The sequence below is a fragment of the Lissotriton vulgaris genome, chromosome 4_1, assembly GCF_964263255.1.
Source record: "Lissotriton vulgaris chromosome 4_1, aLisVul1.2, whole genome shotgun sequence".
Taxonomy (NCBI): Eukaryota; Metazoa; Chordata; class Amphibia; order Caudata; family Salamandridae; genus Lissotriton; species Lissotriton vulgaris.
This window is the reverse complement of record NC_141691.1, coordinates 1,839,554,672-1,839,579,509: the sequence shown is the minus strand read 5'-3', so window position 1 is coordinate 1,839,579,509 and position 24,838 is coordinate 1,839,554,672. Positions and strand designations below refer to the sequence as shown.

Below are 24,838 nucleotides of genomic sequence, written 5' to 3'. Positions count from 1 at the left end.
AAAGAGAGAGGAGTCTGTCAAAGAGAGAGAGTGTCAAAGAGAGAGAGTCTGTCAAAGAGAGAGAGTCTGTTAAAGAGAGAGAGAGTCTGTCAAAGAGAGAGAGAGTCTGTCAAAGAGAGAGAGAGTCTGTCAAAGAGAGAGAGTCTGTCAAAGAGAGAGAGTCTAGTCTGTCAAAGAAAGAGAGTCTGTCAAAGAGAGAGAGTCTGTCAAAGAGAGAGAGTCTGTCAAAGAGAGAGAGTATTGTGTGCAAGAGTGTTTGGTATATAGTGTGTGTGTAAAAGTGTGTTAAAGGGTGTGTGTGATAATTTTCTTTCTTTTTATAAGCTTACCTCTGCAATTGTCCCAGAAATGCTCATTAATGAGCGTAGTGAAGCTGCTTTAACTGTTTTTATAGGTGATATTGGTGGAGCAGGGGGTTGTAGGATATATTCTGCCTCCTGTATTATTTCTTGAGGTATAGTTAAGGGGATCATGCGTGATAGTTTCGTTTGTTTCGTGATGATAATCACATTGTTTTTGGCTAAGAAATTGCGAATCATAATAGCTTGTCCTTCTTTAGTTTGCTGGTAAAATGGCTCATTGTAGCACGTTGCTTTAATGCAACTACTTTCATCAGCTAGAGCTAGATGATACATGACTTTGTTCTCTTGTTTAGCATTTGTATAGTTTGTTTTTGTCGAACATTTTATAACGTTGGCTCGGATTGTTTTTTGGTACGGTTTGTTGTCTTCATGTTTCAATTTTTTGAGGTCTTGTATGGAAATCATCTGAAACGAGAGAAAATGTTAGTACACATTCTGAACATACATTTTTCCCCTTTTGCTATTACCTGTAATAAAATAGCATGTTAATGAAGTGGTTGCATTTTAAACTGCCACCCATAATGCTTTGTGATCACTATAATATGATTCTAATGTACCGTAGTGCATGATGTTGTCATTAGTATAGATGTGATCTAGTGTTGAATTGTAGTCTGTTGTGTATTGTTGTATTTTTTGCTGGCATTGAAATTGCTGCAGCATATATTCTAATAGCAAAGTTCTGTTTGGTGACATTTGTGTTAAATCTATATTGAAGTCTCCCATGATGACATATTTCGAATTTGGATACAAGTTAATTATGCTACTTAAAACTTGTAATAATGTCTGCAAAAGTACATGTGGTGGTTTGTACAGTATAATAAATAAGTATTCAGAATCATTAAGATGCTGAGTGAAAAATAAAAAGTCAATTTTGTGTTGTGTTTCATATATTGGCGATAAAAGCATGTTTTTTTGTAATAAATGGCAATACCATGCTTTGTGTGCTGGTTGTGAAATTTATCAAATAATACTAGGTGATATTGTTCTATTAAGAACGTATTCTTACCTGCTTTTCTAGTTGTGTTTATTTCAGTGAGGCATATAATATCACTGTTCATGATATTTTTGTCTGATTTAATAGCAGTGTAATTTCTTTGCAAGGACCGTATGTTATGGACAATTATATTACACTGTTGTCTATAGCTATCTAATTGTGGTACTGATATTTGTAATTGCATGTGTGTTCTTAAATGTGTCATTTCTTCATGTACTTTTGGATGTACAGCTATTTTGTCTTGCTGAAAGTTTCTAATGTATATGTTGTCTAAAGATTTAGCTCTGCCTAAAGCTACATAATGCAGATGAAGTACTTTACTGTTGTTAAAGTGAATGTAAATGGGCTCAATTGTTTCTCCTTGTGTTCTATGTATAGTTCTTGCAGATGATTGTCGCAATGGGAATTGTTTGCGTATAATAGTTATAAATTTCTGTGTATATTGGAAATGCAGTGTAATAGCATGAATGGGTGTCCAATGAGGCAAAATATTACTGTGATATATGTGTTTGTTTTCTTGTCTTGTTAATTTGCCTACTGTTTCTTTATCAAAATTAATCCAAATTACATTTGGGCTGTTATTGATAGTTTCTACAAATTCTACTATACCTGTTGCACCATTTGTTAAACCATCATTGACATTTATATTGTTAGTTAAATCATATCTTAATTGTAATGCAATATGTAATATTGATGGCAGGCTCATTGTTTTAGTAGGATCTGTGGGAAACTGTTGGAGTATTTTTTTTTTACTGCTTCACTTAAGTCTGCTGCAACTGTATCTATTGCTGTAGCTGGGTAAACTGGGTAATGGTTATATGTTCTAATAAAACTGCATTATTTATGCTATTGACTTCATTGTTAGTGCCCATAATGTAAGGGATCGTTTTGCTAATGTTTTCAGGTGGCTCTATTTCTCGTGTTTTTATCTGTATAATATCTTCATTTGTTTGTTTCCCTTCTCTTAATCTGTTTAGTAGTTCAGCAAATGGCAAGTCATTTTGTTGTCTCATTATTTTAGTCAACTCAAATAACTTGAAATGTGTCTGCCATAAATTAGTACTTACTGGCCTATATGAATGTTTTGGGTTGTCAAATATGTATGGGTCAAAAACTGGCTTCAATTGGTAAAAGTCTCCAATTGCTAAAATAGATATTCCACCAAAAGGGAGATCAGACAATTTTATCTCTTGCAATCTATTATGTATAAAGTTGAATACATTAGCCCCTACCATTGATATTTCATCAATTATTAGCAATTTAAGATGCATTAGCTGACCTTGTAGTGTGCTTCTATTCTCATGAGTTATCTGTCTATGAGTTAGTGTTTGTGAAATAGGTATTTTAAAAGTACTATGTAGTGTTTTGCCTTGAATGTTATGTGCTGCTTTGCCAGTTGGAGCTGTAAGCAATACATATATGTTATCTGGGTTTTCTCCTGCTTTTGTATTGTAATAACGTACTAATGTTTGGTAAAGTGCTGTTATAAGGAAACTTTTGCCTACTCCTGCACCACCTGTACAAAATGTGTAGCATGGCGTTTCTTTTGTTTTAACCCAATGCAAATGATGATATATAAAGTTAAGTTGTTCTGCTGTTAGATTTTGCATTATACTATCATATTGTTCTTTTGGCATTATGTTATTGCTTGTGCTTCTTCTCTACTTGTACTTCTAATCCCTAAATCAAATGATAGGTCATACAATGGGTTTTCATTATTTTGCACTTCATGAAATATGGTGTTATCTTCTTCGGTATCTATTGGTGGTAGCAATGTATCTAATATACTAGTTTCATTGCTATTAGTTGTTAGTTGTTTATTATGTTTATTATATTTATTATGGTTAGAATCAACTGCATCTTTAAGTTCTAGATAGCGTTCATAATACGTTTCCTTGTTATTAATTATATTATGTTCATTTCGCCATGGGTAAAAAAGCATGAGCAATATGGCTGAGATACCCGCCACCCCCTCTCAACACAATCCCCAAAGGAGGGAAACCGGAAACAGTTCTTGAAGTTTTTGGAAGTGGGAGGGAGTGACCCTCCCGGCCGTATTTATTAAAACAAAAATTATAAACATTTAAACATTAATGTACAATTTCATACCACATTGCGATGTTTGGCTAACCTTAACAGATTCTCTAATACAGAGGTTCTCCTAGCCGAACTATCATCCTACAAAACATTTACTTGAAATATTGAAATTGTACATCCTAACGTTTAAGGGCCAACGGCAAGGTCGTAACCGGTGTCAAGATCCCTAACCAGACATACCCCCCCCACTTGGAGGGGCGACAGCACTGAGGCGTACTCAAGTGCAACTACTACCAATTTCCCTTGACTTGACGGGGGCACTTATCAACTCGACGCCAGTTAAAGGTCGTTCGAAGACTCGTGTGAGGTATCTAGAAGGTATCGTAGACCTCCCCCCAACCCCACACAACTTACCGCATCTGCCGTCGCAGATGTCACTGGCCCCGGGAAATTCCCCAGGAGGGGGCTGTAACCCCTCCTACACAGGAAGGGGCCTTGACCGCCTTTCCTCTTCTTTCGGCGACCCATCCTTAGAAGGGACCGCCTCCCCGTTGAGGGGCCAAAGGCCACCTCCCCCGAGCGCTCCCATCCGTGTTGGGTGACGCCCACTCATAGGGATCTTCCAATTAGTGCTCACCGATCATGACCTTACCGCCCGACCAAAATAAATACGACAAATGCTAACTAAACGAAACTACATTGGCCACTATGACCGAAAAAACCTGTTTATAAATGGACCTTACATCCGAAGTTCTTTAATCGCAAACTTGTAAAATTAGACCAATCTTTATTACGCATTTCAACATCAACACAACACTACAATAACCTGTAAATGAAATAGAATAATTGATCAAATTTATTAAAACCACTGGCTGTCCTCAGGGGCTGGTGGGTGGGTCAAAATTGGCTCTTCGTTCCGTCTCGAGCTCACGTGCAGCGAGGAGGTGCAGCTTCAGAGCACAGGAACAAGAGGATGTCTTCTGGTCTTGCGTCCCTTTTTATCCATCTTCAGGGCGGGCGTAAACCCGCCCCTGCCTGCCCCGAGGGCGTGGCCAGCCGCGTCAGTGTCTAGGCCAGCCCACTCTAGGGCGGGAAAAAAGCGCGCCCCGGCTACGCCGCTTCGGGCATACCAGCCGAGACGCGCCTCCCGCCCAAAATGGCTTCCCGGGGGGATCGAGGCACTCTGCCATACGTTCGGGGGGACCGAGTGGTCGCCCCTTTCCATATGGCTGAGATACCCGCCACCCCCTCTCAACACAATCCCCAAAGGAGGGAAACCGGAAACAGTTCTTGAAGTTTTTGGAAGTGGGAGGGAGTGACCCTCCCGGCCGTATTTATTAAAACAAAAATCATAAACATTTAAACATTAATGTACAATTTCATACCACATTGCGATGTTTGGCTAACCTTAACAGATTCTCTAATACAGAGGTTCTCCTAGCCGAACTATCATCCTACAAAACATTTACTTGAAATATTGAAATTGTACATCCTAACGTTTAAGGGCCAACGGCAAGGTCGTAACCGGTGTCAAGATCCCTAACCAGACATACCCCCCCCACTTGGAGGGGCGACAGCACTGAGGCGTACTCAAGTGCAACTACTACCAATTTCCCTTGACTTGACGGGGGCACTTATCAACTCGACGCCAGTTAAAGGTCGTTCGAAGACTCGTGTGAGGTATCTAGAAGGTATCGTAGACCTCCCCCCAACCCCACACAACTTACCGCATCTGCCGTCGCAGATGTCACTGGCCCCGGGAAATTCCCCAGGAGGGGGCTGTAACCCCTCCTACACAGGAAGGGGCCTTGACCGCCTTTCCTCTTCTTTCGGCGACCCATCCTTAGAAGGGACCGCCTCCCCGTTGAGGGGCCAAAGGCCACCTCCCCCGAGCGCTCCCATCCGTGTTGGGTGACGCCCACTCATAGGGATCTTCCAATTAGTGCTCACCGATCATGACCTTACCGCCACAGGCCGGATAGTTGACCGGCTATCCGGACCCCCCACACAACTCCTACCTAAAGGTCATGTTTCAACGATTTTAACCATGCTAAGAAGTCTCCCAAGAGTAACTCATTCCCCACCCAAGACAAATGCACACCATCCCCCGAATACATACTGTCATCATTAATACAGCTATGAGAAATAGAATGCAATGCCCTGGAACGGAACAACCTACTCACTTTATTGTTAAGCTTTCTAACAGAATGGTTCAAAGCAGGAATAGAGATAGCCCCCCACCACACCTTTCGTGGAATCAAATGGGACCATGCAATCGTGCACCCCGGAACTCTCCTCGCCAACCAACTTACGGTGGAAAGCATTGCCTCCAGGAGTAGTCGTCTACCGATGGTGACCAAATCATTACCCCCAACATGCACTATAACTATAGACGGCGGTGACCTTGTCCGCCCTAACAAACCCTCGAAAAATGTTTTAAACTGGTCAATACAGAGACCGCCCCTTCCGTAGAAGGACATCCTGTACCCGTATTCCCCAGCTACGTGAATCATGTCACCTGCTTTGAATACGTCTGCGGCACGCCTCACGTATGAGTGGCCCACGACCCACACCTCCTTTTTCACAGCCGGTGATGTCTGACCGCTGGCCCGGTGTAGGGTCGACTGCATAGTCCGCCCCGCCTCGTAGGCTTGCGTAACTGAAAACCAAACAAAAACAAGAAGCGTGAGTACATTATTACAGCTTCACAACATGTGCAACCGCACGTATCTTTTGTAACAATTGGAGGACCAACGCCCCACTCGTTTCACTTGCTCAACATTAAGACCCCTGGCTGTAGCTTCCGTAGCAGCCCCTATCCGAAAGGAATGGGTCCCAAATTCGCCCGGGTTCAAGCCCGCAGCGGCAATCGACATCGCAAGCACCCGCTGAAACTGAAATTTCGTCAGTGGGGTGGCGTCAGCGTGTCTTAACAAAGTCCCCCCCCATGATGCCACCCTTCGTGCTAGGTAATCCTCTAAACACTGTACCGGACACATGGAGGACCCAGGAATCCTGCGTATGATGACGCAGTCACCCATCCTATCTTGATCAGTCTTGGATTTTACAAAGGAGACAGTCATTGTTTCTTCCCTGATCTGAACGTGTTCCTGGCACAAACCCCCTGCCACATCCAGTTTGTTCCTTGCAACAAGTTCGCTTACCCGCATTGCTCCGTGAAATGCTAGCGTAAAAGCGGCTCGGAACAGCAACGCCTCAAACTGAGATGAACATGTGGCCGGGAGTGTGGCCAACAACTGGGACAATCTATCCAAACCTATCGGGCGCCTTTCATCTACTCTGCGACCCTCAAGGCGTTGCCACCCACGTAGCGCTTTCTGTACAACGAAAGACGCTGTTGGGTCCTGGATAGCGTGTGCTCTGGCAACAAAGGAAATGGCAGCACGATGCCTCTGGGCCGTAGCCACCGATTTCCCAGCCCTACGTAAGGACATCAGGAAATTCACTACCCATTCCTCGTGACCCCAAAGTCGCTCTCTATCACTCCCCAAAAAGGCTAAATAGGCCCAAAACGCCCCTTCGTATGCCTTCCTCGTCCTTGGTGCTAGACTCTCTCCCACGAGGTGACGAAGTTCGGGGCACCGAGAGACCAGAGAGCTTCGGGAAAGGGTGCCGGCTCTGGGTCCGCTGAGGGGAGGAAACCCGAAAAAGCCTGCATTTGAAAACGAGACAGTGCGTCAGCCGCCTGATTCATCACCCCCGGAACATGTTTTGCTCTGAATAGCACGTTCAATTGCATACATAGTAAAACAATTTCCTTAAGCAGTCTCAAAATTAGTTTACAACGTGCTGCCTGACTATTGATGCACTCGACCACGGTCATATTGTCAGACCAAAATATGACAGAGTGATCTTTGAACCCATCGGGCCATGTTCTCAAGGCCACCAAGATGGGAAACAGTTCCAGGAAAGCAATATTACTCGTCAGACCATTCTCATGCCACCATGTCGGCCATCTTTGTGCCGACCATTTCGTGCCGAAAATGGCGCCAAAACCTATGCTTCCTGCTGAATCTGTCCACAGCCCCAGCTCTTCAGAAGACACGGCTGGTTCCTTCCAGACGATTCTACCATTGAAGTCCGCCAGAAATGCTAACCAAATACGCATGTCCTGGCGGATCTCGGCCGATAGTCTCGTGCGATGGTGGCACTCTTTAAGGCCGACCATCGCTTGGGCAATTGAACGGGAAAAGGGGCGGGCCATTGGTATTACCCTCAGGGCAAAATTCAACTGTCCCACCAACTGCTGTAATTGTTGCAGCGTAACTTTTGATGCATTCATACACACTTGCAGCGCAGCCCTGAACTTCAACACCTTCTCAGCTGGCAAACGGAAACACCCTTCAATGGAGTCCAACTCGATCCCCAGAAACTCGAGGCAAGTCGTAGGACCCACTGTTTTACCCGGCGCCAATGGCACACCAAACTGTTTCATTAACACACAAAATTCGGCCAAGGCCCGGGCACATTCAAGATCCCCGGCTGCCCCAAGAAACAGAAAATCATCAAGGTAGTGCATTACATCTTGGAAACCTGTTTTCTTTGTGAAGACCCATTGTAGAAAACTACTGAATTTCTCGAAATAAGCACAGGATATAGAGCACCCCATTGGCATACACCTATCCATGTAATAACAACCCTGAAACATGAATCCTAGGAGACGCTGGTCGTCTGGGTGTACCGGGAGCAATCGGAACGCTGACTCAATATCTGACTTCGCCATCAGCGCCCCGGGCCCCAGGCGATTTAAAATGGCTACGGCCTCATCGAAGGATGCGTACCGCACCGAACACACTTCTGGATCGATTGCATCATTTACGGAAAGACCTTGTGGAGCTGATAAATTATGAATCAGTCGGAACTCACCGGGGTCTTTCTTGGGGACTACCCCTAAGGGAGAACAAACAAAATTCTGGACCGGGGGTAAACTAAACGGGCCGGCGACCCGACCTCGAGTCACCTCTTTCCGGATCTTATCCTGTACTACGGTCGTATGCTGCAGGACGGAAAGTTGATTTTTACACTTTTCCACACCCTGAAAGTCCCCTACCGGGATGCGGAAACCATACGAAAAACCGTTCCGCAGCACCCCAGCAGAAGTACGATCCGGGTATTCACTGAGCCAGGGAATCATCGCCAGGGTATCAATTGGGGTAGGTAAAGGCGCCCCTCGGACTATATTAGACCTGTTTGGCACCTCCTCTCCCCCCGTTATCACCCGTTTTGGCTCTGCACGAGGACTCAGGATGGGACGACCCACAATCACTACATTCATGTTTGAATTTACACGATCCCTGGGGTCTAGTACATTTACCTCTGTTGTAATTAAAGCAGAAACCCCTTTTTCCGGTATTGCCGGCAGGTTTCGAGTAATCGTCGGCACCCGTACCTGATCGAAAGGGCGTCCCCGCATATTGCCGGGAGGATTCGCCAACATTACTTCCCACCAACGGCATTTTCAACATTCCTGACTCCTTCATTTTATCCCAAGTCAAGGAATCATAACAATCCCAGGTTAAACTTTTATTATGCTCCTTTTCCTTTCTGAACAGATTATCGTAACAGAACCAATGGTTACCCTGGTGCGATGTCGAGTACCCCATGATTCGTGATTGATAGATTGGGAACTCGGAAAGCAACTCAGGTCTACGTTCCCCCAAGATTGATGTAAAGATTCCCCAAGCATTGCCCCAATTGCCGATATTCTCATTCACTTTAAAGGCGGCCATTTTTGCGCGCCAAACACTCGGATGCATGAGATCCTTCTGACTCTTCACATGCTCTACCTCATAATGATCAACAAGCAGTGAGAAAATGTTCACATACTCCCCCGCCCAAATCTTTTCCTTAATTGCCAAAGGAACATGTTGCCCCAACTTTTCTCTCCGAGAGGGTGTTGACTCATCCCTCGCGATCGGCAATGGCCGCTTACCTGCACCTGACGCTGCCTCTGTGGTCGCAATCGTCCCTGGTGTCTTGTCCCCTACTGCAGCCGGCACGGGCACCTTGGCTGCTTCCCGTTTCTCACGCAATTGCTTTATCAGCGCCTGCGCATCGACAGCCGTGGCGTCCTCGTTACCTTTACCCAACCACGCTGCCAATTGTGCCGCCAGCTCGGGCGGCATATCATCCTCGGACACGGGGGTGACCACAACGGGAATTGGATTCCCCTCCTTCGGCACGGGAGTTGGAGCCTCGAGCGGGGCACTGGGACCCGGGATGTCTTCACCCGCTGCCCCCCTCCTGGGCCTCTTGTTTTTCCCTCCCGGGGCTGCTCCCGCCAAAGGACGTTTTGGACCCCCTTCCTCATTCTTGTCCACCCGCTTCTTTAGCTCGGACATCTCCTTCATGAGAACGCGCAGCATCTGGTCAGTAGTCATGCGCTTTCCCACCTTCTTCGGCATTCTCCGACAAAGTAACTGTAAAACAAACAAGAACGATTAAAACGCTCAAAATTGGCTCTTCGTTCCGTCTCGAGCTCACGTGCAGCGAGGAGGTGCAGCTTCAGAGCACAGGAACAAGAGGATGTCTTCTGGTCTTGCGTCCCTTTTTATCCATCTTCAGGGCGGGCGTAAACCCGCCCCTGCCTGCCCCGAGGGCGTGGCCAGCCGCGTCAGTGTCTAGGCCAGCCCACTCTAGGGCGGGAAAAAAGCGCGCCCCGGCTACGCCGCTTCGGGCATACCAGCCGAGACGCGCCTCCTGCCCAAAATGGCTTCCCGGGGGGATCGAGGCACTCTGCCATACGTTCGGGGGGACCGAGTGGTCGCCCCTTTCCATTCTCTATAGTAATTTTCGGAGTCATTTTTGATGTTAAATCTGCAATAGCGAATTACTCTTGCTTTTTTTCTTTTTATGTAGTTTGTTTCGTGTACTAAATTTATCTCAAGTTCTTCGTCATCTGAGCTATGAAAGTTATTTTCAATAAGGAAATTGTCATGGCCTGTTTCTTCTTTTCCTTTACATTTTTTCTTTTCATTATACATAGATGCATAGTCAGCTAATGTACATGTTTCTAATTTTACAGGGGGTTTGCTGTACCTCACTATAATATTATCATATTGTATTTTACAAGACTCATCTGGTAAAGAATTGATAGTTTCGATGTCTTTTAATAAGTATGTATGCTTTTCATTAGGACTTGTATTGATAAATACAAAAGATCTTGAACTTTTCCATAAAGGAATTTGTAGTATTAGATATGCTGCTTCTTGGGCACTTATTTCTGTACAGTTTAAGAATTTGTTACCTATATGCTTAAGTTGTTCTTTAATACTTGGATTGGCATGTACTGCTTTAGCAGCTTGGGCAATTAATTTGCTCATTCCTCGCTGTGATTTATTAATGTATGAAACAATATACACAGCACATGCATATGCATCTAAGATGTATTGTATATCTATGTTTGCTTGCCATGCTTTCAAAATAGTTGGATTGTAGTTATTTATAAAGCATTCAGCTGGTGTCCTTTTCAAGAAAATAGTATTTTTTTCTATAATAGATTGTATACATAAAGTATATTGTTTTAGATCTATGTTCATTGAATGTAAAAACTGTTCAAAAGTATAATTTGAAAATTCTTGGCTGTTTATAGTTAGATGTATTAGTTCAATTTGCTGTAAGAGCTCGTTATTTGTTTTGTCTAGCTCTATTGGTTCTAGTATAAAAGTTTCAGGCATTGGATATCTGGGATAATGATATTTGCATGTTCTTTTATGTTTGATACGGCAGTTTTTGGTATGGCCGTGTCTTTGTAGAGGTAGTAAAGACTCTATATCTGGTTCTTGTGTTTTTGCACATGTAACATACTTATTTATGAAAGTAGTGACTTCATTTCTATCAGAAGTTTCATATAGTGGAGCATTTTCTATCCATATTATAGCATCTATATGTGGTGATCCCCGTTGTTGGAATTCCACTCTATAAAAGTAATCAATAATTTTGCCAGTCGGATTACTTTCATGCAATAAAATAGAATTAAATAATTTCCTAACTTGGAAGTCAAAATGTCTTGCACATGTAATGGGATTTTGCTGTATTAATTGGCATTTTGTTTCCCATGACATATTTTTAAATTCTTCTTTTGTGCATTCTGGTCTTTTTTCTGTACGTAATAATATGTTAATTAAGTGATACCATTTCGTTTCTGCAGCAGATAAAGTTAAAAAAAAATGTTGGTAATCCTAATTGTCTAATCATAGCAAAGAGGTCTTTCTTGCATTGCTCCCAATATGGTGGTGAACTACGGATAGTTTTAAGTATTTTGTATCCTTCATTATACTGTAAAATTGTATCTAATTTATCTTTTATGTCTTTGGCAGTTATAATGTTTCCATTATTAAAGTATTTCCTAAGCGATATAAATATTTTGCTCTGTAATTGTTTAATGTGTAATGTTTTTAATTTAAAGAAAAGATTAGTAACACACTTTGCTACTCTTAGATCATTACTTCTTACTTCTGATTGACAGATTGTGCTGTAATGTATTGGGACATGCCTTTCTTTATTAGTTGGCCTTCGTTTTCCGCAAAATATAGTTGGGAATGCCAAATATTCGGAATCTTTGTCTTCATACAAGCCTCTTGGTGTGTTATATTCTGCAGGTGCTAAACTTAAAATATTATTTGTTTCTGTAGTAATAGTTTCATTATCTAACATAGTATCTAAATTTCCTGCTGGAATGTTGTCTGAGGAATCTGACATATAACTTGTATCTGAAGTCTCATCACAAGAATGTATATCTTGTGTTGTATAATCCCAATCTTTATTAATAGTGATTCCATATTCTTGAAACAAAGTGCTAGTAGTGGCTAAATATAAAGCTGCACGTTTTACTTTGTTTGGTCTAACATTTTCATAATGGGTATAAGATTTATAACTTAATTTTCTTTTTAATTTTATTGGAATTGTCATGTTATCATTAATTTGCCTTGGTAAAACAGTTACTGTTGTCATAACGTCTGCAGGTACATTTACTACTGCACCTGATAGAGATTTTTGGAATCCACGTGGTAATGTTCTAATTTGTAAAAAAGGTATTCTTGGTGATACTAATCTTTCTTCTAAGTTATGCAAGTGTAAGACTGCTGGGATATCAGGAAATGTCATCCCATTATATACTGAACATGGAGGTATTTTGTCTTTACATATATATGTGTAACATGTTCTGCATATCTCATCTGTTCTGTATTTGCTAATGTTACATTCTATGAATTTAGCTCTCTTACTAATACTGTTTGTTTTTTGAAGACTTTGCTTATGCCATAGTTGATTGCAAATAGTGCAAGTGTACTCAGGTCCATATCGTATTTCTTCCTGAAATATCCTAATTATATCATTTGTTGTTTGACCTGCTATATCTCTATGATTAGGTTCATTTTCTCTGTTTTGTGTCCGTTTTCTTTTTCTATTACTGTTTATTTCTAGAATTTCTATATTGGTTGTTTGAATTAGTGATTCAACATCAGCTGTTAATGTGTTTATTATCTCAGTATTGTTAAGAGCTATATGTGAAGCTAAATAACTGTGTTCTGTTACATGCAGTCTATTGTCTTGACTATTGCTGTTTTGTGTGTTTATTATTGTATTTTCTACTTGTAAGTTATTTGAAGGAATTTCCCCTAATGCATTTATAGATATATGTGTCGTATGAACATATATGCTTTTTCTAGACTTTACATTTCCTTGTTTATGATTCCGTTGTGTTTGCTGTAATCCTTTTTTTCTAATTGTTTTTATGTTCACCGTAGTTAAATCTAAAATAATACTCTCAGAATTAGTAATTTGTTCTCTATTGCCTAACTTTAGGATGTATTCTATAATAAGATTAATAGAGTCAATTTGGATAGCAATACATGTTCCATTAGGATGTTGTATTGCATTTTCATTTTGGCTATGTGAATCAAATAGAGAGTATGTATGTATAGTTTTGAAGACTGAAATTATATATCTACCTATAGAGATCAATACACCAGTTTGTGAATTAATTGCAGAAGTTAATGCAGATATAAATTTACTATGTAAAGTTTGTGCTGATTTTGTTAGTTCTTCGCTAAAGCATTTTTTGAGCTTTATAGAATAGATTATGTCATTGCTAACTATGTAATTTGGTAACTTTAGAGGTTGCATACAATCTTGTTCATCAACAGAGTGCATTTCAGTGTACAAAACATCTCCAAGATTCATAATACAGTGCAAGTCTACACTATCCCAAATATATGCTGGTTTACAGTAGTTCTTTAGAATAGCAAATATACTATTTTGAAGAGAATGTGTATAGTGAATACTTTTATCACTATGTGTATTTTTTTCCTGTGGATGTGTGTTATGTAAAAAGGGAATTTCTTGTGGTGTTTGTGTTAAAATATTTGAATCTATATTGGTATTATTTGTGCTACTTTGCTTGTTGTGCAATGTGCTATTGTGTATATTATCATGAAGTAAACTGTCCTTACTTCCAGTAATAAGTTTATATGTATTATAGTAATCACTTGAATATGTGTTTGTATGTAAATTACTTGTGTATATTGTTTGTTGTACATTTATGTGTGTGCTATTAATTACATTACTAGAATATGGCTGAGATACCCGCCACCCCCTCTCGACGCAGTCCCCAAGGATGGGAAACAGAAACGGTTCTGAACTTTTGGAAGGCGGGAGGGAGTGACCCTCCCGGCCGTATTTATTAAAATATGAAACAAAATCAAAACATTAAAATAACTGTTTCATATTATGTACAATTTCATTTCCACATTACGATGTTTGGCTAACCTTAACATATTTCTAATACAAAGGTTCTCCTAGCCGAACTAACATCCTACAAAACATTTAACTTGAAATTGTACATCCTAACGTTAAGGGCCAACGGCAAGGTCGTAACCGGTGTCAGATCCCTAAACCAGAATTACCCCCCCCACTTGGGAGGGGCGACCGCACAGAGGCTGTACCTCAAATGCATCTACCAATTTCCCTTGACTTGACGGGGGCCCCAATGAACTCGACGCCATTTAAAGGTCGTCCGAGGACTCGTGTGAGGTGTCTAGAAGGTAGCGTAAACCCCCTCCCCACCCCACAAAACTTACCACATCTGCCGTCACAGGTGTCCTGGCCCCGGGAAATTCCCCAGGAGGGGCCCGTAGCCCCTCCTATCAAGGAAGGGGCCTTGACCGCCTTTCCTTTTCTTTCGGCGGCCCATCCTTAGAAGGGACCGCCTCCCCGTTGAGGGGCCAATGGCCACCTCCCCCGGGCGCTCCCATCCGTAATGGGTGACGCCCCCCCATAGGGATCTTCCAATTACTGCTCACCGATCATGACCTTACCGCCACAGGCCGGATAGTTGACCGGCTATCCGGACCCCCCACAACAACTCCTGCCTAAAGGTCATGTTTTAAACTCTTTAGCCAAGCTATGAGGTCTCCTATGAGTAACTCATTCCCCACCCGGGACAAATGGACCCCATCTTTTAAATACATACTGTCCCCCTTGATACAACCATGCGGAATAGAATGCAGTGCCCTTGAACGAAACAATCTACCCAACTTGTTATTTACTTTCTTCACTGAGTGATTCAGAGCAGAAACCGAAATCGCCCCCCGCCACACTTTTCGTGGAATCATATGGGACCATGCAATTGTGCACCCTGGAACTCTTCTCGCCAACCAACTTACCGTGGAAAGCATTGCCTCGAGAAGCAGTCGTCTACCAGTGGTCACCAAATCATTACCCCCAAGATGGACTATGATTATAGACGGCGGTGACCTTGTCCGCCCTAACAAACCCTCGAAAAAGGATTGAAACTGGTCAATACAGAGCCCGCCCCTTCCGTAGAAGGTCACCCTGTACCCGTATTCCCCAGCCTTGTGAATCATGTCACCTGCTTTGAATACGTCCGCGGCACGCCTCACGTATGAGTGGCCCACGACCCACACCACTTTTTCCGCAGCCGGTGATGTTTGACCGCTGGTTCCCAGGTGTCGGGTCGACTGCACAGTCCGCCCCGCCTCGTAAGCTTGCGAAACTGTAAACCAAACAAAAACAAGAAGCGTGAGTACATGATAGCCGCTTCACAACATGTGCAACCGCACATACCTTTTGTAACAATTCGAGGACCAACGCCCCAAACGTTTCACTTTTTCGACACTCAGACCCCTGGCTGTAGCCTCAGTAGCAGCCCCTATCCGAAAGGAATGGGTCCCAAACTCGCCGGGGTTCAAGCCCGCGGCCGAAAGCGCCATTGCAAGCACCCGCTGGAACTGAAACCTCGTCAGTGGGGTGGCATCAGCGTGCCTCAACAAGGTCCCCCCCCATGATGACGCCCTCTGCGCTAAATATTCCTCTAAGCAAACAACAGGGCACATGGGAGATCCGGGAATCCGATGTATGACTACACAATCCCCTATCGCACCCTGATCGGCCTTGGACCTGACAAACGAGACAGTCATTGTCTCCCTTTTTACCTGAATGTGCTCTCGGCACAGTCCCCCCACCGTATCCTGCTTGTTCTTCGCCACCAGTTCGCTGACCCGCATTGCCCCATGGAATGCTAACGCAAAGGCGGCCCGGAATAACACGGTTTCATACTGGGATGAACATGTCGCAGGGAGTACGGATAATAACAGGGCCAACCTATCCAGACCTATCGGGTGCCTCTCATCTACTCTGCGACCCTCAAGGCGTTGCCACCCACGTAGCGCTTTCTGCACCACAAAAGACGCTGTCGGGTCCTGCATCCCATGAGCCCTTGCCATAAAGGAAATGGCGGCCCGATGCCTCTGGGCCGTAGCTACTGATTTGCCTGCCCGATGTAAAGACAGCAAGAATTTTACGACAAGCTCTTCCTGGCCCCAAAGCTCCCCCCTAGCGGAACCCAAAAAGGACCAATAGGAACGGAACGCCCCTTCATATGCCTTCCTTGTCCTGGGTGCTAAACTCTCTCCCACGAGGTTTTGTAGTTCGGGGCACCGAGAGACCAGAGAGCTTCGGGAAAGGCTGCCGCCACCGGGTCCGCTGTGGGCAGAAAACCCCAGAAGGCCTGCATACGGAAACGAGAAAGCGCATCAGCCGCTTGGTTCAGCACCCCTGGGACATGTCGCGCCCTAAAGAGCACATTCAACTGCATACACAACAATACAATTTCTTTAAGCAATCTCAGAATCCATTTACAACGTGCTGCCTGACTATTGATACACTCAACCACGGTCATGTTATCAGACCAGAACACCACAGAGTGATCTCGGAACCCCTCAGGCCATGTTTTCAGGGCCACCAAAATAGGGAAGAGTTCGAGGAAAGCAATGTTACTTGTCAGCCCGCACTCGTGCCACCATGACGGCCATTTCTGAGCCGACCATTGCGTACCGAATATGGCGCCAAAACCTATACTCCCCGCCGAATCTGTCCACAGCCCCAGCTCCTCGGAGGACACCGCCGGCTTGTTCCAGACAATTCGACCATTGAAATCCGCCAGGAATGCCAACCAAATGCGCATGTCCTGGCGAATCTCTGCCGAGAGCCTCGTGCGGTGATGTCCCTCCTTAAGGCCGACCATGGCTTGTGCAATCGAGCGGGAAAAAGGGCGGGCCATTGGGATTACTCTAAGGGCAAAATTCAACTGGCCCACCATTTGTTGCAATTGATGCAGGTTTACCTTAGTCTCTCGAATACATGTTTCAAGAGATGCCCTGAATTTCAACACCTTCTCTTTGGGCAACCGAAAACAACCTTCCTCTGAGTCGAGCTCGATCCCCAGAAACTCGAGTGAAGTCGAGGGACCCACAGTCTTACCTGGTGCCAATGGCACGCCAAAGTGATTCATTAAGGCACAAAACTCTCTTAAAGCCTGTCCACATTCTGGATCCCCGGCTGCCCCCAGGAACAGAAAGTCATCGAGATAATGCATCCATGCTGAAAACCCGTCTTTCTTGTGAATACCCATTGCAAAAAACAACTGAACTTTTCAAAATAAGCACAAGATATGGAGCAACCCATTGGCATACATTTATCCATGTAATAGCGACCCTGAAACATGAAACCAAGGAGACGCTGATCGTCTGGGTGTACCGGGAGCAACCGGAACGCTGACTGGATGTCTGATTTGGCCATCAGCGCTCCGGGCCCCAGGCGATTCAACATGGCGACGGCCTCATCGAAAGATGCGTACCGCACCGAACACACTTCCGGGTCTATCGCATCATTCACGGAAAGACCTCGTGGGGCTGACAAATTATGTATTAGCCTAAACTCACCCGGGTCCTTCTTGGGGACCACCCCTAAGGGGGAACAAACAAAGTTAGCAACCGGTGGTAAATCGAATGGACCGGCAACCCGCCCTCGAGTCACCTCTTTCCCAATCTTTACCTGTACCACCGCCGTATGCTGCAGGACCGACAGTTGGTTCTTACAACTAGTTTTACCCTGAGAATCCCCCACTGGAATGCGGAAACCATACGAAAACCCGTCTCGCAACACCCCAGCGGAGACATGATCCGGGTATTCATTGAGCCAAGGAATCATTGCCATGGTATCAACCGGGGTAGGTAAAGGCGCCCCTCAGACTATTTCAGACCTGTTTGGCGCTTCCCCTACCACTGTTATCACCCGTTTTGGCTCTGCACATGGTCTCGGGATGAGAGGACCGTCCACACCCCCCACATTCGTGTCTAAACTTGCATGACCCCTGAGGCCGTGTACATTTTCCCCTGTTAAAATTCCAACAAATCCCCTTTTTACCTGCGTTGCCACTCGACTTCGAGTGATGCTCGTTACCTGCACCCGTCTGAAAGGGTGTCCCAGCGGTTTGGCGGGAAGACTCACCCCCGACACCCCCCGACAATGGTACCTTTAACATGCCTGAATTCTCAATTTTTTGCCAAGAAATGGAGTCATAACAATCCCAAGTTAGAGCTGGGTCGTGCTCCTTAGCCTTCCTAAAAATATTGTCATAACAAAACCACTGATTGCCCTCGTACGCTAGAGAATACTCCATAATACGTGTCTGATAAATAGGCAATTCCGTCAACAACTCAGGCCTTCGCTCACCCATAATGGAGGTGAAAATGCCAAACTCTCTGCCCCAAGTACCTATGTTCTCGTCGACCTTAAAGGCGGCCATTTTTGCGCGCCAAACACTCGGATGCATAAGCTCTTTTTGGGCCTTCACATGCTCGATCTCGTAATGGTCAGTAAGCAAAGAAAACATGTTCACATACTTATCAGCCCAAATCTTTTCCTTAATTTCGAGTGGAACATGCTGGGCCACTTTCTCCCTTCGTGAGGGTACAGACCCCTCCCCCGCAATCGGCAGTAGCCGCTTACCTGAACTAGGTGCTGTACTTGCTGCCGAACTCGCGCCTGCTGCAATCTCAGCCACCGGAACCTGTGGGGGAACAGAAGATGGTGCCTTCGCAGCCTCTCTAGATTCCCGCAATTGTCTCATTACTGCCCTGGCGTCGTCAGCCATGGTGCCCTCACTATCTTTTCCCAACCACGCTGCCAGTTGTGCAGCCAACTCGGGAGGCATATCTTCCCCGTTCACGGGGGTGACTACCACGGGGATCGGATGCCCCTCCTTCGGAACCGGGATTGGCTCCTCTATCGGTGTATCGGGAACCGGGGCCTCCCCCCCAGGTGCCCCCCTCTTGGACCTCTTGCCTCTCCCGCTAGGGATTACTCCCGGCAATGCTGGTCCGACGATTCGCTTCGGGCCTCCCTCCCCGTTCTTCACCGCCATCTGTTTCTTCAACTCGGCTACCTCCTTTACGAGCATGCGGAGCATCTGATCGGTACCGACCCGCTCTCCGACCTTCTTGCCCGGCATTCTCCAACGAAGATATCTGTAAAACAAGAACAAAATTACAACGCTCAAAATTGGCTCTTCGTTCCGTCTCGAGCTCACGTGCAGCGGGGAGGTGCAGCTTCAGAGCACAGGAACAAGAGGATGCTTTCTTGGCTTGTTGCTCCTTTTATCCGTCTTCGGGCGGGCGTAAACCCGCCTCCGCCTGCCTCCGGGGGCGTGGCCGGCGGCGTCAGCGTCTAGGACAACCCACTCCAGGGCGGGAAAAGGCGCGCCCCGGCTACGCCGCTTCGGGCATACCAACCGAGACTCGCCTCCCGCCCAAGATGGCCTCCCGGGGGGATCGGGGTACTCCACCATACGTTCGGGGGGACCGAGTGGTCGCCCCTTTCCATATGTGTTGGTATTTAAATTACTTGCTGGTATTGTCTGTTGTACATTTATGTGTGTGCTAATAATATGTTGTCTTTCTGTGTTGCCCTTTAGTGTTTTCTTAAGTATACTTGCATATGTGTCAGTAGGAGTAGTCTCTTGTGGTGTATTAGTATATTGTGTTGTGCTGATCTGCTTGCTGTTGTTTTTAGATAGATTATTAGGCCCTGTTGTAGTGAGAATTGCACAGGAATATGTACTAGTACTAGGAGTATTATCTAAAGATGCTAATGGCTGTTCCTTATTCAAAAAAGTGTTTGTTTTAGATTGACATCTCTGAATGAAATTTTTGGCACTTTCTATACGCATTTCAAATGCTTGTGTGAAAAATTTTTCACTAGCTTTAGTAGAATACACATAAAGATTTTTCGGTGCTACTGCATTCTTATTTTTTTCATGAAGCACCATTGCTTTTTGAAGCGATTCTTTTTTAATCGTACTTATTTGTATTGGAGTTAATTCATACGGTACACAATTCATGTTTGGTTTCTTTAGATAGTGTGCCAGATTTGTGATGTACTCTAGAAGTTTTTCAAATATGAACTGTATAGTAATACATGTTCCATTTGGGTGAGGCATTCCAGTGTTATCACGACTATGTGAGTCAAATACAAAGTACGAATCATTTTTCTTAAAAATGGAAATAACATAAATTTCCATGCAAAGTATAACACCGGAGTTGTAATCAAGTGCAGGTTTTATTATTTGGTTGAGATTTGGAAACGAAGGGTCACGTTGTTGTAATATGTCTCCATAATAAGGTTCTTTAAGTTTAAGTGAATAGATAGTAGTATTGTGTTCAATAAAATTTGGTAACTCATCTGGATGCCTAAGTTGTTCGCTATTAAGTAAATGCATATCTATATATAAAGCATCACCTAATTTCATAATGTAATGCAAGTCTTCTTTAGTCCATGTATGTGCATCTTTGTAATAGTTGTGTATAATTGCAAATGTACTATTTGGCAAGCATTGATAACCTCTAGAATTGCATGTAAATTTGTCATGACCTTGATGATAATCTGCTGCTAGTATTTGCATCTTAGCTAAGCTAATTTATTAAATAATTTGATATCGCTACAGTATTGCTAGATTTTTTGTAATACCTGAGTCTTTTTTGGTTCTCTCTCTCTTATATATATTTGTCTTGTAGTTAACTATAATTCAAGGCAATTAATTTAATTTTACACTATTTTTTTGCTTTGTATTTTAGGTAGCAACTTTAGATGTATCTTTTTTACAATTTTAGTGATGTAGTAGCTATAATTTATACTATTAGGGTGTATATATATATATATATTACCTACTGGCGGTCGCCAGTAGGTATATATAGTTAGGATTTTTTCTCTATGGGATTTTTGAAAATTCTATGTCTAATAACTTTGGCGTTTGTGGACGGAATTGGCTGAAATTTTCAGGAAAATGGAACATTTTGTTTCTGAGCAGCCCCTGACAATTTGGGGGGGTTTCATCAAGGGGGGGCCGAGAAAAAAGGGGGGTCCCAAAACGCATTTTTCCCATGTTAATTTCCATAGGGCGGTTGGCCTCACTTTTAGCTCGAACGGCTGAATGGATTTGCACGAAACTTGGCAAAATTGTAGGGACTGTTAGCCTGATGTGCCTTTGCTAGGTCTCAATATATGTGCTCCAGTGGATTTTGAGTAATTTAGGTTCAAAAAAATATATATATCTGGGCGGAGCCTAACCACACATCTGATCTGATTGGCTGTCAGCACTTCATCCAAGAAGTGTTGGCAGCCATCTTGGGACCAATATACATGATAGCACCTCATTAAAAAGCATTGTAGTTAATAGAGGGTTTTAGGACTTTAGTTACATTATAAATCATTTGTTGATGGTACCATACTCGTTTTAGGAATTGTGGTGGGTTCTAAGGTGATTTTACCATGTGAAAAAACCTTCTGCTGTGATATCATGAATATTGTTTGAAAGAAAACTAATATCTCATGATTTTCCCACAGTGGTTTGGAAGGGGATCTATAAGCTAAACTGAAAGCATATTTTCTGTAAATTCACATTATCTTTCTCAGTCATGTGAAAATGAAGTCTGACATTCTCAGTAAAACATGTACATCCAACAAGGACAGAGACTGTCAGTTGATTCCTTTGTGTTCTACTGCAGCCTCCTAGAGTGTTCTAAAGAACAACTAGAGCGCTAACAGTCCTACTTATTACAAAGGTATGGCACACCTGAAGCCATCTTGATTGGAATAAAGTGGTAACTCTTAAAACATTTAATTTAAAAAGAAACAACATGAGGGGGTATATTTTGCCATAGAAAGTATGATTAGTGCTGCAGAATGAAAAATTAGGGCACATTTTGAGTGACTTCTCAAATCCTTTTCTATTTCATTAAAACATTCTGACATGCAGTCTCCCAAAATGGCCACCAGAGACAAAAGAGCCCAAATGTAGCCCAAATATCACCCAGATGTAGCCCAAGTATAGCCCAATGACAGAATGTCCCAGAGTGTTCTAAAGAACAACTAGAGCGCTAACAGTCCTACTTATTACAAAGGTATGGCACACCTGAAGCCATCTTGATTGGAATAAAGTGGTAACTCTTAAAACATTTAATTTAAAAAGAAACAACATGAGGGGGTATATTTTGCCATAGAAAGTATGATTAGTGCTGCAGAATGAAAAATTAGGGCACATTTTGAGTGACTTCTCAAATCCTTTTCTATTTCATTAAAACATTCTGACATGCAGTCTCCCAAAATGGCCACCAGAGACAAAAGAGCCCAAATGTAGCCCAAATATCACCCAGATGTAGCCCAAGTATAGCCCAATGACAGAATGTCCCAGAGTGTTCTAAAGAACAACTAGAGCGCTAACAGTCCTACTTATTACAAAGGTATAGCACACCTGGAGCCATCGTGATGGGAATAAAGTGGTAACTCTTAAGACATTTAATTTAAAAAGGAACAAAATGAGGGGGTATATTATGCAATAGAAGGTATTATTAGTGCTGCAGAAAGAAAAATTAGGGCACATTTTGAGTGACTTTTCAAATCCTCTTCTATTTCATTAAAAAATTCTGACATGCAGTCTCCCAAAATGGCCACCAGAGACAAAAGAGCCCAAATGTAGCCCAAATATCACCCAGATGTAGCCCAAGTATAGCCCAATGACAGAATGTCCCAGAGTGTTCTAAAGAACAACTAGAGCGCTAACAGTCCTACTTATTACAAAGGTATGGCACACCTGAAGCCATCTTGATTGGAATAAAGTGGTAACTCTTAAAACATTTAATTTAAAAAGGAACAAAATGAGGGGGTATATTTTGCCATATGAATTATGATTAGTGCTGCAGAAAGAAAAATTAGGGCACATTTTGAGTGACTTCTCAAACCCTCTTCAATTTCATTAAAAAATTCTGACATAGTCTCGCAAGATGGCCACCAGAGACAAAAGAGCCTAAATGTAGCCCAAATATCACCCAGATGTACCCCAAGTATAGCCCAATGACAGAATGTCCCAGAGTGTTCTAAAGAACAACTAGAGCGCTAACAGTCTTACTTATGACAAAAGTATGGCACACCAGAAGCCATCTTGATTGGAATGAAGTGGTAAGTCTGAAGACACTCAATTTAAAAAGGAACAACATGAGGGGGTTAATTTTGCCATAGAAAGTATGATTAGTGCTTCAGAAAGAAAAATTAGGGATCATTTTGAGTGACTTCTCAAATCCTCTTCTATTTCATTAAAAAAATTCTGACATGCAGACTGAATCATGCACTTTGAATACCAGCAGCAGACGTCCCTGGTGAGCAGTAGCTTTACTACAGTGATCTAATGTGCAACTAGAGTGCTAACATTCAGAATTTATGGCAAATGTGTGACACATCTGAATGCCTTCTTGATGGAACCAAAGTAAACAAGCATTGAAAATGCAATAGATCTCGCCCTCGTTTAAGTTAAAGCCATTCTGTTTGTAATGAGGTGGCTTTTTAGCTTTGCTTTTATTAGTGTTTTTTCAACTTTCATGTAAATAACGCACCGTTTTCACCAAATCGACTTTGCCCAATCACACCCTTCCCTTCGGCCAACAAATCCCAAAAATTCGGCACACCTGCCGATCCACTCTCCCTACAGCTCACCCAAGCCCCGTCCCTCTAGCGCAACTGGAACACCCCAAATTCACCTTCTCCATGCGCACCAAAAACTCCCATTGAATAACATGACAATTCGCTACTCCGCACAAAAATTGCTCTTTAAAGCACTTCCACTGCTCCGATCCGCTTCAAACTTGGCTGGAAACTAGTTCCAGCGATTCCCTAACATCTCACCAAAAATCAGCCCAATCCATCCACTGGAACGGGGACGAATTTCAACCCGAATACGCGCCCCCCGCAAACACAAAAAAAGCCATAAAACGGCCAAATCTCGACCAAAAACCGCCAAAATCCCTCAAAACCTTGCCAACACCAATACGCACGAAACTGAACCGGCCCCTCAGCCCTAGGCTCCGGGAACCCTACTTAATTGACCCAAAAGCCCTAAAAAAGGGCCTCCCTCCCCGTTCTTCACCGCCATCTGTTTCTTCAACTCGGCTACCTCCTTTACGAGCATGCGGAGCATCTGATCGGTACCGACCCGCTCTCCGACCTTCTTGCCCGGCATTCTCCAACGAAGATATCTGTAAAACAAGAACAAAATTACAACGCTCAAAATTGGCTCTTCGTTCCGTCTCGAGCTCACGTGCAGCGGGGAGGTGCAGCTTCAGAGCACAGGAACAAGAGGATGCTTTCTTGGCTTGTTGCTCCTTTTATCCGTCTTCGGGCGGGCGTAAACCCGCCTCCGCCTGCCTCCGGGGGCGTGGCCGGCGGCGTCAGCGTCTAGGACAACCCACTCCAGGGCGGGAAAAGGCGCGCCCCGGCTACGCCGCTTCGGGCATACCAACCGAGACTCGCCTCCCGCCCAAGATGGCCTCCCGGGGGGATCGGGGTACTCCACCATACGTTCGGGGGGACCGAGTGGTCGCCCCTTTCCATATGTGTTGGTATTTAAATTACTTGCTGGTATTGTCTGTTGTACATTTATGTGTGTGCTAATAATATGTTGTCTTTCTGTGTTGCCCTTTAGTGTTTTCTTAAGTATACTTGCATATGTGTCAGTAGGAGTAGTCTCTTGTGGTGTATTAGTATATTGTGTTGTGCTGATCTGCTTGCTGTTGTTTTT

General features: G+C 43.7%; 1 protein-coding gene across 1 annotated transcript in view; it reads right to left on the bottom strand.

The window, feature by feature from the left end:
* The window catches only part of LOC147724605 (uncharacterized), a 48,529-nt gene that overhangs the window by 5,677 nt on the left and 18,014 nt on the right, over positions 1-24,838 (bottom strand). Inside the window, exon 2 of the mRNA XM_086967034.1 lies at positions 330-767. Coding sequence (XP_086823160.1) covers positions 330-767 — 438 coding nt within the window. The remainder of the gene's footprint in view (positions 1-329; positions 768-24,838) is intronic.